The sequence below is a fragment of the Heterobasidion irregulare genome (assembly GCF_000320585.1).
Source record: "Heterobasidion irregulare TC 32-1 unplaced genomic scaffold scaffold_03, whole genome shotgun sequence".
Lineage (NCBI taxonomy): Eukaryota > Fungi > Basidiomycota > Agaricomycetes > Russulales > Bondarzewiaceae > Heterobasidion > Heterobasidion irregulare.
The window spans coordinates 1,119,483-1,131,371 of record NW_009258199.1 but is presented as its reverse complement, the minus strand read 5'-3'; the positions used below and the strand labels follow the sequence as shown (position 1 = coordinate 1,131,371).

General features: G+C 49.7%; 4 protein-coding genes across 4 annotated transcripts; 1 reads left to right on the top strand and 3 right to left on the bottom strand.

Moving 5' to 3' along the window:
• Positions 1 to 43: 43 nt before the first annotated feature.
• On the bottom strand, positions 44 to 369 carry HETIRDRAFT_243951 (uncharacterized protein; the record flags this gene model as incomplete). The annotated part of the gene is made up of 2 exons (XM_009545436.1): positions 44 to 143; positions 200 to 369. Coding segments are annotated over 2 exons (270 nt in total), but the record flags the coding sequence as incomplete, so codon positions are not given.
• Positions 370 to 2,175: 1,806 nt separating this feature from the next.
• Positions 2,176 to 3,512, top strand: HETIRDRAFT_408245 (uncharacterized protein). The gene is made up of 5 exons (XM_009545435.1): positions 2,176 to 2,527; positions 2,582 to 2,721; positions 2,771 to 2,955; positions 3,053 to 3,141; positions 3,199 to 3,512. The coding sequence occupies exons 1-5, from the start codon at positions 2,467 to 2,469 to the stop codon at positions 3,288 to 3,290; spliced, it is 567 nt and encodes a 188-aa protein (XP_009543730.1). The 5' UTR covers positions 2,176 to 2,466; the 3' UTR covers positions 3,291 to 3,512.
• On the bottom strand, positions 3,436 to 7,480 carry HETIRDRAFT_62676 (glycoside hydrolase family 2 protein; the record flags this gene model as incomplete). The annotated part of the gene is made up of 20 exons (XM_009544974.1): positions 3,436 to 4,108; positions 4,184 to 4,623; positions 4,673 to 4,790; positions 4,841 to 4,933; positions 4,990 to 5,064; positions 5,119 to 5,410; positions 5,461 to 5,475; positions 5,538 to 5,631; positions 5,683 to 5,729; positions 5,781 to 5,899; positions 5,955 to 5,991; positions 6,050 to 6,182; positions 6,233 to 6,567; positions 6,616 to 6,632; positions 6,683 to 6,768; positions 6,827 to 6,926; positions 6,983 to 7,002; positions 7,063 to 7,181; positions 7,236 to 7,266; positions 7,328 to 7,480. 20 exons carry the CDS (start codon positions 7,478 to 7,480, stop codon positions 3,850 to 3,852), a joined length of 2,583 nt encoding a protein of 860 aa, XP_009543269.1. The 3' UTR covers positions 3,436 to 3,849.
• Positions 7,481 to 7,728: 248 nt separating this feature from the next.
• Positions 7,729 to 11,772, bottom strand: HETIRDRAFT_444035 (uncharacterized protein; the record flags this gene model as incomplete). Its single annotated transcript, XM_009545434.1, has 22 exons — positions 7,729 to 7,834; positions 7,890 to 8,093; positions 8,146 to 8,234; positions 8,288 to 8,531; positions 8,587 to 8,604; positions 8,664 to 8,705; positions 8,757 to 8,841; positions 8,898 to 9,055; positions 9,112 to 9,203; positions 9,254 to 9,333; positions 9,387 to 9,402; positions 9,461 to 9,570; positions 9,628 to 9,692; positions 9,760 to 9,896; positions 9,951 to 9,976; positions 10,029 to 10,163; positions 10,219 to 10,371; positions 10,425 to 10,910; positions 10,969 to 11,032; positions 11,083 to 11,189; positions 11,242 to 11,405; positions 11,547 to 11,772. 21 exons carry the CDS (start codon positions 11,770 to 11,772, stop codon positions 7,918 to 7,920), a joined length of 2,673 nt encoding a protein of 890 aa, XP_009543729.1. The 3' UTR covers positions 7,729 to 7,834; positions 7,890 to 7,917.
• Between the last annotated feature and the right edge of the window lie 117 nt (positions 11,773 to 11,889).

The following is an 11,889-nucleotide window of genomic DNA, read 5'->3' as shown; positions in this document are numbered from 1 at the left end:
GCAGTGAGAGATTTCGGATGTCAGGACGGTTCGGAGAACAGAATGGAGTTGCATACTTGGTAAAATGCTTCTTCTTTGCAGCGCTGATCTTCTGGGTGCACGGAGTCATGAGATTGTCTGTGGGGGAAGTATATGTAGGATTTCTGCCAGTTGCACAATGAATAATACACTCTCGAGCGGTATGGCTCAATGAACTCACTGCGTCTTCGCCATCCTCTTTGCTAGTAGCGCTTTTGCCCCCATTCCGGCTTGATTCATCAGTCCATTGGTAGCGTTTCCCAGCGGTGCTTGCGGAACAGCAACATGGGCAGCGTGTTTGGGATTATGAAGAGGCTGAATGGGCGTAGAACCAGGAGTAGACGCGGGAGTCTCGATGGGCATTGCAGACATGATGGAATATAACAGAAGGTATTCGATGTCGACGGCGGGTGGAGAGGTGCAAGCTGTCTAATAAAACACGTCGGTGAAGAGTGTGAGGAGGAAAAGACCAGTGAAACCTCCAACGCGTGCCAAACCCAACATCACATGACCGTTCACGCGAGTTCTCAGGAGTCCACTTCCGGCGAGTCGACGTTTGACGCTGGACTTTTCCTGGCTGTTGCCTTCCACCACTTTCTCCCTGAATGAACTAAGCCAGGACCTCAGGTGCCATGATATACCTCGACTACTGCTTACCCGGGAGCGAGCGGAGCTACCCAGGCTCGGCTCCCCTTCATAGCTCACCAAGTTTGATGATTCCGAGAGGTGAGTTATGATGTAAGTTCACGCGTTCCTTCCTGTGTAATCGGAGACCACGTCGGAGGTTGAAGGAGGATCGCATACGTTACTGCCTTTGGGAGACTAGTGTAATCATGATATGGGTCCTCTCTTGCAGAAGTTTCGAGTCGCCATAGGTTTTCGTGGGCTTCGAACAACGCGAAGAAGCTAGACTGTCTTTTTTTTCGACAAACCCATTCACACGGACCTTTCTCGGACCAATCAGACACCCACAGTGAATTCCACACCTAGAGTGCTACGAAAGAGTCGCAGGCCGTTCTTGACTCAACTCAGACCTCCCTCTGTCCTTACTCATTGAGAACCGGCGGTGTCTCCAACTCTTTATTACGCCGATGCCCACATGGGAGGAGCCGGCAAATGATGGACGCCGATAGGCACACCTGGACCGTTGCGCCTCTGTTGGATCTCTCTCATGAGATGCATCTAGAACACGGAAGCCAATTGTTCCATGTTTATCAGGCGTCTATCTCGCTTTTTATGGCTCCTTCTCGGTTTATTATTGCCTTACATTCCCGAGGTGGGAATGAAGAAGGTCAAGTATTTCTTTCTCGGCACGGACCATCGATCTGTTCTGTCCTCGAGGACTTAGGTTCCCACTCAATACATTTAAAAAAATCTGGATTGACCTTCTCCGTTTCTCCAGCCCAATGGTCTAGACACTGTGTCTCGCACAGATCTTGACAGCTAGATCATCTGATATACGGTACGATATGTTTCTCCATCTGCTACATATGCCAGTTTCTCACGTGAGACATCCGGATAGGATCTGACTGGGCTAGCGTTGAACGTTGAACGTAACATTTGAATGTTGGAGAATATGGAAGAGACTTACACACGTAAAGACCATTGTAAATCATGCTCAGACACTTTGAGTCATCCAATGCAACTCTTCCAGCTGATTTCGACATGGCCAGACATGTTATTTCGTGCTCTGGCCTGGACGATCGATCACACTCGAGCATTGCGATCAGGCGCTGAACAAACGACGATACGCCTCTTGATGAAGAGACGCCGGGTGTAGGATGGTCATGAGGACACCCGATTGCATTAGGATCAAAGACTGGTCAAAGGTTACATTTTCCATGTCTTTTATTAGTGAGGGGTAGCAGGGGGGAGCATTATTACCCTTGCTTTCTAGAGGTTCCCATGGAATACGGTCCTGTATCCGCATCACAAGACCCAATCGCAGGGGAGTTGGGTATGTGCATGAGGTCGTCCTATACGTACATAAGGACGTCAGCACAGTCTGTGGAGGTACTGCAGGTGAAGGGGTTGGAGGCAGGTGGAGGCCTGTGGAAGCTTTGAGATGGAGCGCACGGCCGGGCAGTCCGGGGACCGGGCCGGGTGGCTAAGACAAGGAGACGACGGTCGATATTGGCGACGGCTAGAGTTGCCTTGGTGGCTCGCTCGCTGTTGATTCTGCGCTCGCTGACTTCACTATACTATTTCGTAGAATGAGCATCCACTGATGCGCTCTCGCTTTCTAATTCCGAAGGCGGAGAAACGGGGCGGATAATACACGAGCGACTGGCGTCTGTTGGTCCAACGGGCTCAACCCTTTTTGAACTCAAAACCCTTCATTTCCGATCTCCCCATAAGCCATTACTTACCTTAAAACCGCCACCTACGTCTAGTCACCCCCTTTCTTTCCGCCATCCCCTCCCTCCCCTTCATCTCCTTCATATCACGATGCCTGCTGGCGACATCCTCAAGAAGAGAAAGATTGCGGTTCTCGGCTCCCGCTCCGTCGGTGTGTCCGGCTCCTCAGCGTCACGCACCCCGGTACTCACATCGAGCTTTCCAGGAAAATCTTCGCTCGTGGTGCAATTCATCGAAAACCACTTCGTTGAATCATATTACCCCACTATCGAGAGCAACTTCACCAAGACTATAAATCATAAAGGAGACGAGTATGAGTGTGATATCATCGACACCGCCGGTCAAGTGAGTCCTGAGCTCTCTTCTGCGTTCATTCCTCATTCTGGCCACCCAGGACGAGTATTCAATATTGAACCACAAACACGCGATCGGCATCCACGGCTTCGTTCTCGTCTACTCTGTTACATCAAGAACTTCTTTCGACATGATCCAGGTGATATATGACAAAATTGTCGACTTTTGCGGGATGAAGGAAATTCCGTGTGTCATAGTGGGCGCAAAAACAGACCTGCAACAGAGGTAAGCTTGTGCTTTCTGGCGCCTTGTGTCGCTGTATCGATCACTTGCGTTACCCCTACCCCTCTCCTTGAACCTCTCGTATTCATAGATTGAATAGACAGGTGGCCATCAGCGAGGGAGAAGATCTCGCCAAGTCGGTTCATGCGGCATGGATAGAAACCAGTGCGAAAAATAATGTCAACGTTGGTAAGAAACTCGTCGCCACCCCATTTTACTATCATCAAATCCTTATCTTGTTGGCAGGCAAGGTTTTTGAGTTGTGTCTGGGCGAGATCGAGCGCAATACTCCCCACAAGCAGGCCGACCCACCAGCGAACCGGTGTTTCATCATGTGATAAAAACATGTCTTCACCTCCCAATAATCCTGCTCTCCCCACACATGTCCCGTTGCATATGTGCGGCGTCTGAAGCCTCTTCAGGGAACTTTCGCGATGTTTTTGAATATGGCAATTATCTCGCATCCTCCCCGTCGACCCAGTCAGTCTATTGTTGGGTTCTCTTTTAATGATTTATTAGTTTTTCTCCCCACGGACCTATGGGATCGGCCTTCTACCTAGAACAATTCTGTTGCATGTTTTCGATGCTTTTCTTGTGTAAAGCTTGTACTTCTATCACCTTCCAACCTCTACTCCCCCAGCAGATAAAAGCTGCTGTAGTACGCCCCCCTAGTGGTTATAATATCATTCTGATGCATGCTCCTATCTACCGTCTGATGAGGGCAATAGTCCAAGCGGCATGCAACAAAACGCGGCCATTGAGAGGTACTAGTATCGGCGAATTGCAAGCGGGCGTCTGTGCTCGCAATGAGATTCCACGCTCTCGCATATCTTTCGCATACAACATCGCGCTAACTTACATTTCATATGATATCTCCCCGTCCAGAGCAGCAATAACCTACGCAGTGCCATCTCCAAGGAACCTGACTTTGACCTCTCTGCCCTTGAGTCCCACTGCCTTGATGACTTGAACGTCGCCGGGAACAAGATCAATCGCTTGGTCGCCCCACCTGATAGCCTCTCCTTCAACATCCAACACGATCCCCTTCATTGGCGTCTCTGTCGATAGCTCGAGGGACTCCCCATCAGCAAGCGGCGTGATCTTAAAACCTAAATTCTTTCGGGGAGGGAAGTGGATATATTTGTATGGCTCAGGCCTGGGAGCATCACGCCCAATGAGCCTTAGCATTCGCTATTTTGAACGGGCGAAAGACAGTTCTGAGAACACTTACCAATTTGAATACCGGCTCAACACCGTTCCGCTTTCGTCGACCAACCTTGCACTCACGATGATCGTCTTGCGTGCCTCGCTGGATTTAGTGCGCACTGGCTCGCCAGGCACGTTTCCCTTCCAGAGCTCAGTGCTCGAGTTCGGCGCAAGAACGACTTCCTTATCCCATCGGTCGCTCCAATGGGGATCTTCCAGGTCGGAAGACGTGACTGCCAGAGTGACCTTTTTCTCCTGTAGGGTGCTGTTCGTGCCCCAGATCTCGAGCACGGAAGTGATGGTGAAAAAGGCGGCGGTGCGATCATCCGCGAAATGCTTGATCTCTTTCCTCGTCATACCTACAGTGTAAGGACGGAGTTCTCTGGCAATGGTGAAGAATGCTGGCTTTGGGCGAAGGAAATAGTCAACGATGGCCCAAGATGTTACTGGCCAACAGTCGTTGATCTGGAAGCATACATAAACTTGAACTACAGTGTCTGGCTATCAGACTCACCTGCCACACAAGGGCCCCCGCGGTATGTTCCTTCCCCTTGCCACGCCAATTCCTCCTCCAAAGTCGGTATGCGGCAGAGAGCGTCTCCGCCTGCATGATTTGCGTGTAATACACATAGCTTTGACCCCGCAGTAAGTATGGATGCGTCAAGTTGCACAATGAACCTACCTTTCCATGTCGAAGGCATGTTTGAAATTCTCCATCAAGTAGAGTTCGATTCGACGTTCGAAACCGTCTGCTTTGTTATGATTGACGGTTGTCCTAGATAGAGAAATCATGGAGTGGGTACTCAATCAATTGAAGCATACAGGGCATACCTGGATTGTGGGAAACGCTCAGACTTGTCACCATCAAGCCAATAATCAACGGTGCGAATATCGGGATAAGCCTCCCTGTGCATTGTATGAATCGATACCACATTGTGCGGCGAAATTTATGGGACCTACATTCCGAATTCAGAGACAAACCTCCCCGCCAGAATATCCCAATTATGCCATGGTTCCTGAGACCCGTGCCATACATTCCATTGATGCAAGTCGCCGTATTGCTTATCTGTTGTGAGCTTTCCCTGACCACTGTAAGGGGAGCTCCGATGGTAATGAATATCGGAGAAAGTCTCGACGATGCTAGGCAAGACGCGCTCATAAATATGGCGCGCCGGGAAGTTGGTCTTGCGGAAGTCTGATTTTTCGTCGCTGTAGTCCAATTCAAGCTTCAAGGACTCAGCGACCTGGTAATCTGGGCTCATGTAAGGAACACCAAGCTTTGAATGGGCGGAAAAGTCTGACCTTCATTGTTTCCAGCTAATCGGAGAAGGGATCATGTTCAGCAGACATGCGTGTGAACAGGAAGTATGATTACTGACCAAAGATGACGATCGACGGATGGTGCCTCAATCTCTTCACGTTTTGCTCTGCCTCAACAGTGATATTGTCAAGGAAAGAGTCATAGGCTGGGTACTGATAAGATTGTAAGAATCTCTCCTGCTACCGTATGGACACGCAGCTTACTTGCCCGCACCCAAATGCGAAATCTTGCCACACGAGGATGCCTAGTTCTACGTAGCGCATGTCAGTGCGATGAAGTCAATTTCCAGGAGAATACATACCATCACAGATTTCATAGAAAACATCGGCTTCATAAATACCTCCACCCCAGATACGAATCATATTCTGATTACCATCAACAAGCAATTGTAACCAGGCGCGGTAGCGCTCTGGAGTCATTCTAAATGTTCTCTAAATCAGGAGCAGGGTTATAAAGGAGAACAAGATATACGGACGTTGTCAAAAACGAATCCGCAGGTATCCAATTAGATCCTACGATCAAGAGTCGATCAGCACCCATCCAGGAGGAAGTCTGTATATTGAAGCATACCTCCACAGAAGATTCGAATATTGTTGACTTCAAATAGAAAAGTAAGGCCTTCCTGGTCATCGAGTTTATCCTCCACCACAAGGGCGCGACGGAAGCCTATGTTCTCTGCTTTGGAGTCGAGGAGGTTGCCCTCCTGCGAAGAAATCAGTTACAAGAGGCAGTAGGTTCACCATTGACACGGACCTCATCTGTAATGTTGACTTGAACTTGGTAGATGGGGTGTTCGCCATAACCTATAGGATACCACAGGTCCACTTCTCCCTTGGCGAAATGAAACCGAGCCCTCACGGGGGAAGTTCCTAACTTGATCTGTTTCTGCCCGACGACTACAGAGCCTGATGGGCTTTTGAGAATGACTTCGGCCAGGCTCGCTACATCCGTGGCAACTGAGATGCTGACATCAAGATCCGCATCGAGATCCGAGCCCACTGAAGACGAAGCCCACAAGTCAATAATTCGAGATTGGTACGCATGTAGGTAGATGTGACGCCAAGGACCCGCTGTCATCAATACAGGACCTACGCCAGCTGTGAGCAGCCAGTTGTGGAGATCAAGTGAATACGCACCCCAGTCCCAGCCATAGCTGATTCGAGGTGTGAGCGAGTTATATCTGATATGCAGCAATACACTCACTTGTACTGAGCCTTGCGTACATGAAGACGGCTAGAATCCCCGTTCCAAAGGTTGAGTTTCCCGTGCTGCTTCTCAAGTTCCCTACCCTATTTTTGGTGTCAATGCTCGAGTCCGTCATAATAGATCAAACAGCAAGTGGAGCACCTTGAGAAAAGCGCTCTCGAAGGTGATGACAAGCTCATTGGCTCCGGGCTTGAGGAACTCCTTCACAGACGTTCTGTAGGACACAAATTGATTTTGCGTGCTATGTCCAAGTCAGGATACAATCCTGGATCCAGATTAAAGAAGACAATCACGCACTCGAGGAGCTTCCGGCCATTCTGACGTGTATGACTTTAATTAGTCTGAGTAGATATCTCATGAGAATGGGAATTATTCACAAGGTCTATTGCGGCGAAGGTGTCGAGACCATCGAAAACCAGGTCAAGGCTGGGAGAAGTGAGCTCTCGCTCTGACACAGTGAATGTGGTCTTGAATGCCCATTCAGCCTCGCCGACCCCTGAATTTGTGGATCAACCGCTCAAACTTGTGAAAAACTTGGACGTAGGCTCACATTGGACATCCCATTCGTTGAGCCCGATGAACTGGTGGCCGCGATCACCTATCAGCCCGTTGACTGTAAATCGAAAGAAAATTTAGACAAACAGGGTCTGGTATCTTCTTCAATCTGATAAGTTCGACGTGCACAGTAGTAGGAAACTCAGTTGCAGACAGCCACTCTCCGTCTTGTGTCCCTAGACCACCCCCAACCTGGGTATACGACCAGCCCTCGTTCAAGATGCGAAGAGTGCTGTTCATTGAGACTTGATGATGATCTACAAATCAGCCGCAAAATTGAAGGGCGAGAACGCGTCTGGGAAGAACAAAAAGTGTTCGTGTGAGGGCAGGTGAGAGCCATCCTTTAAATGGTGGAGGGTCGGTATCAGGTGAACGACAAACACCAGAGACGAGTTAGTCCGAGGTTACTCCGTGACTACTCCGCTTTCACACCTTATTGCGCCCTTGCACCCGGCGGTCAAGCTCAAGGCCAGACGTATGCTTTATCGGAAACTGTTGAGCAAAGTATATTCTACATCAGAGACACTGCGGTGATACACGGTAACAAGTAAGGGCAAACAATAAACAACGATACAGGAAACAGCAAGGGCACTGCTAGAACAAACGATGAATACACTCGAGTACAAGCACTTCATAAATTAGGGAATACCATCATCGTTATCAACGCAGCTGCACGATCAGCAGAAATACATCAATGTAGATATAGTCTTGCTCAATGGACGGAATGCCTGCTTAAATTTGGCAAGTGTCGCCTGTTGTTCGTCCGTGGTCATAGGGTTGTCCGAATACAAGAGATCCAAACGTTCCTCTGGGTTGTAGTGATGCTTCGCCCGCGCGCAGACAATGTCCGCATCTAAGCCATTTGTTTAGGAGGATACACAAAAAGGTAGCGATCGGACACATACAGTAGACGGGCGCGGGAATAGACACCGAGCGTGTCGAACGCGCATATACATGACATAGCGCGAAGGAGAGGGCTTGCAGGCCATCAGCTCTGTAAGGAGAAGGGTCAACGATTGTCAGCGTCGACGGGAAAAGGTCACAAACGTGAAATGGTTCTCGTCATATAAGACGTTATAGTGAGACGGACGACTGGTCCCAAGAAGACCGGCATGACTCTGCAGATAAAAGTCGAACTCGACGGGGTTCACGACGTCACTGTCGACGACGAGACCTGCCGGACAATTACCGCTCTTGTCCGCTGGTCCTGTAGGGAAGAAGCGGACATGGTGCCTTTTCCCGACTATGACCATCGTTATCTTTGGTTTAATATTGAGCGCCGCGCAAGCCTCTACAAAGCAAGGGTCAGTACAGGAAAGCTATCAGGATCGGTCCGAGACACCAACTCTTTATAAGCGGGAGCTCTGCCGCAACAGGTCGTCAGTACACAGGCGATAACGGCGGTCCACCGAAATAGACGTACCTTCGTCCAAGACAGTTTGGAATTGCCCTTCACTGACACCATCTGGGAACCGGCTGTTACGTGTGCACTCGACGATAGAGTGAAAAGACATACCTCGATAGAAGATGATCCGCTTGGGTGCAACAATGGCCTTCTTCTCAACTTTATCCCTGTAGCGCATGTACGACTGAAGCACGTGCTATATCAAACCATGGAATGAGTAACAAATAGCAAGGCAAAATCTGGAAGAAATACCGTAGCCATCTTTTCTAGATCTTCGATGATTTCCTTCCTTGACGTTTGAACGTTCATGGTTGCAATGTATTTCGCGTTGTCACTATCAACATTGGCGACGAGAGCGCTAAAGGAAGGACGGCCTTCTGTACCAGGGGCTGGATGAACAACGTCCGCACCTTGAACGAGGTCTCTCAGACATCATCCCACAATTTTGACAGCTGATACAACATACCCATAACGATCGTCGGATTGCCTGGATCACTGATAACCGAAACGGATCTAGGATCCGGAATGGTGTTGATGCCTCCCATCTTGACATTCAACCTGAGAAGGAAATGAGCCAAAGACATGATGTGAATGAACATATGGCTTACTTGAGAACGACGTTCGAGAAGTATTGTGGGTTGCCACTCATGCATCTATTTCTCTTCATGCACTGAGTAACTACGCCACGCTGCAAATGCGCGTCAATCAAAGCATATAAGATTGTGGATTCGTAATACTCACAGCCACATCTCCGAAACTAGCAAATGACATCGATGTTAGCTCGGGAATGAGAAAATCAGATCGAACATACGTACTGCTTAACTTCACTGTATATATCATTACCGCCCTCAGGGAGAATGACTACGATTAGAGTCGGAAAAGCGCCCGCCCGGGCGTTGCACTCCATGCCCAAGCTCTGCATTTCCTATATGCGTATAGCGAGGTTAGACAAACCGAAAGGGATGATTCAAAAAGCGCTTACGCTGGCAATGGTATTTTGGCCGACTGCTATTTTAACGATGATGGGTTGTGGGTTGATAGCAATACCTGAAATCACCGCAATGATCAACCCGTCAAGAAAATTCTGTAAGTTGTCAGATTGCCTGGTTCTTACCAACAGATTTGCAGGCATGTACGAGTGCCTCAACCACCGAAGGGGCATCACTTTGTTTGAAATTACGTTGAGCGTCAAAGGAGATCATGCACCAGTGTTTGATAGGAGCGCAGGGAACATAGACGTGCTTGTCGATCCTACAGTCATGCATCTGTCAGGAAATTTTTCACAAGCAGCTCGTGATTACGCACATGTTCCAAGAACCATTTTTCGGGACCTGTGGAGGATGGATTACTGAAGCACGCGAAGACAATCCCGGATTCACCTACAATGGTCTGTTCCTTGCTCTTTTGGCCGTACTTGAGAGTCGGAGGTGGCAGCACGCGAGCATTGATCTTCATGGGCTCGGAATCGACTTTCATGCCGAATTGACGGACGTATTCCGATGACGCGTAGGACAACACCTGAGTACATTTTTGCAATCAGTGCGCAATCCCATAGCATGAGACAGGCACTCACGGCTAACCCTAACTTGATGCTGTTCAGGCGGTCCTCAGGCCTCTTCGTCGCGAACTTGATCACGTCACTTGTCTTATTCGAGGGCAACTGCTTGCGAAGGATCTGACCCGCGGGCACTTGACAAATTTCGATTGGAATGATTGCCTTGCCCGTCTGTCGCATGGATGTCAATGATGATTCACATGGTGAGTCAGAAATGAACCCACGTCGACACATATCATGTGAGGGAATTCTAGTGGGTGGTTCATTAGGATCTTGAAGTGATCAGCCACCGAAACCTTCTCCCCTGTGTTATCCACGAAATATTCATCGGCAGCCCCGTTGATAGTGAGCTTCTTGACAATACGGAGCTTCGAATCCGTGCCATACTGGATCTTGAGACCAGCAACAAAACGTTGCAGGCGTTGACGCTCGCGTTCTGGGAGACCTGCTTTGGTGCTTAATGCGGAAGGCTGCGACTTTCCAAAGAACTCGAGACAAAGTTTGAGGAGAGAACCAGATTTATACATCGCCGCCGTTGATATGTCAATGTTGATGAGCATGGACTTTAACGCTGGTCGAACGGATTGGAAATAGCCTCTCCAGAGGACGATACCGGAACCAATATCCGCCGTCTCGCTCGGCGTAAAGAACGACCGGACGTTGAACGGAAATTTGAGGTTTGGTTCCATTCGTACAGCGACGTTGAGGGCCTATGCGGCAGAGCTCGTTGAGAATGCTCTATTGCGAGACGATGAGGAGATACCATACCGTGATTGCCGTCAGCACCGCGTTGTCGGGGGATTGGGTGCCTTGGATGAAGCGTGCTAGCACTCTGCAGCAAGTCAGAAAAGCACGACAGGAAAGGGTTGGGATGTCACGGACTCAGGATTGATCTCTGCGACGTGGGTGAATTGGATCGTATAGACCGTGGGGCCCCTGCGTTTCGGCGCCGCCCCGGTTGGTAAAGGCTTGGCCAGCATGACGTCGAACTAGAGGCATAGGTCAGAATTTTGATAGTGCCGCCGCCGATGATGAACGTACCCGTGCGGCCTCTCCGAAGGAAAGTTTGCCAGCCGAGAAGAAGCTCTTGCGGCCATCATACACGCCACGCGGAGTGAAGATCTCGGGGTGAAGCTCAGTTTGGAGCTTCCTGAGGAGTTCGAAGTTCATAGCAGCTGGGAGAACCTTGTCGGACGGGAGGATGACTATATGAACAAGTGAGTCTGGCTTGCTGTGGCAGAAGGCAAGGATAGCACTGACCGACTATGGTCCATTGATGGGGATGGGACGGGATATGATCGTTAGGTGCCGACCGTGGAAGCACAGAGAAAAAGAAAGGGACAGACCATCGTAATGATGAATTTTTCCTTCCGGGATGGTGGTTTTGAAATGATTGGTGTGCACCAGAGTCCGCTGACCAGAATTGCCAAAGCTTGGTCGTTTGACGCCAATGGCTTTGACATGATCGGCGATGCCAGTACCTCTGGAAGGTGCGCCACCCCTTAAGGGTGTGGCATCTCGACGAGGGGGGCCGCCTCTTGCATTGTAACCGAGCGCTGGGCGTGGGGGCATTGTGATCTAGATGATGGGGGAGGAGACAGTCGGTGGGAGAAAGACCGTGTGAGCGTGGGCGTGGGCGTGTAGGGCGTGTTTGGAAGAAGCTTGAGAGCTGGGTGGGGAGAGCAAAGG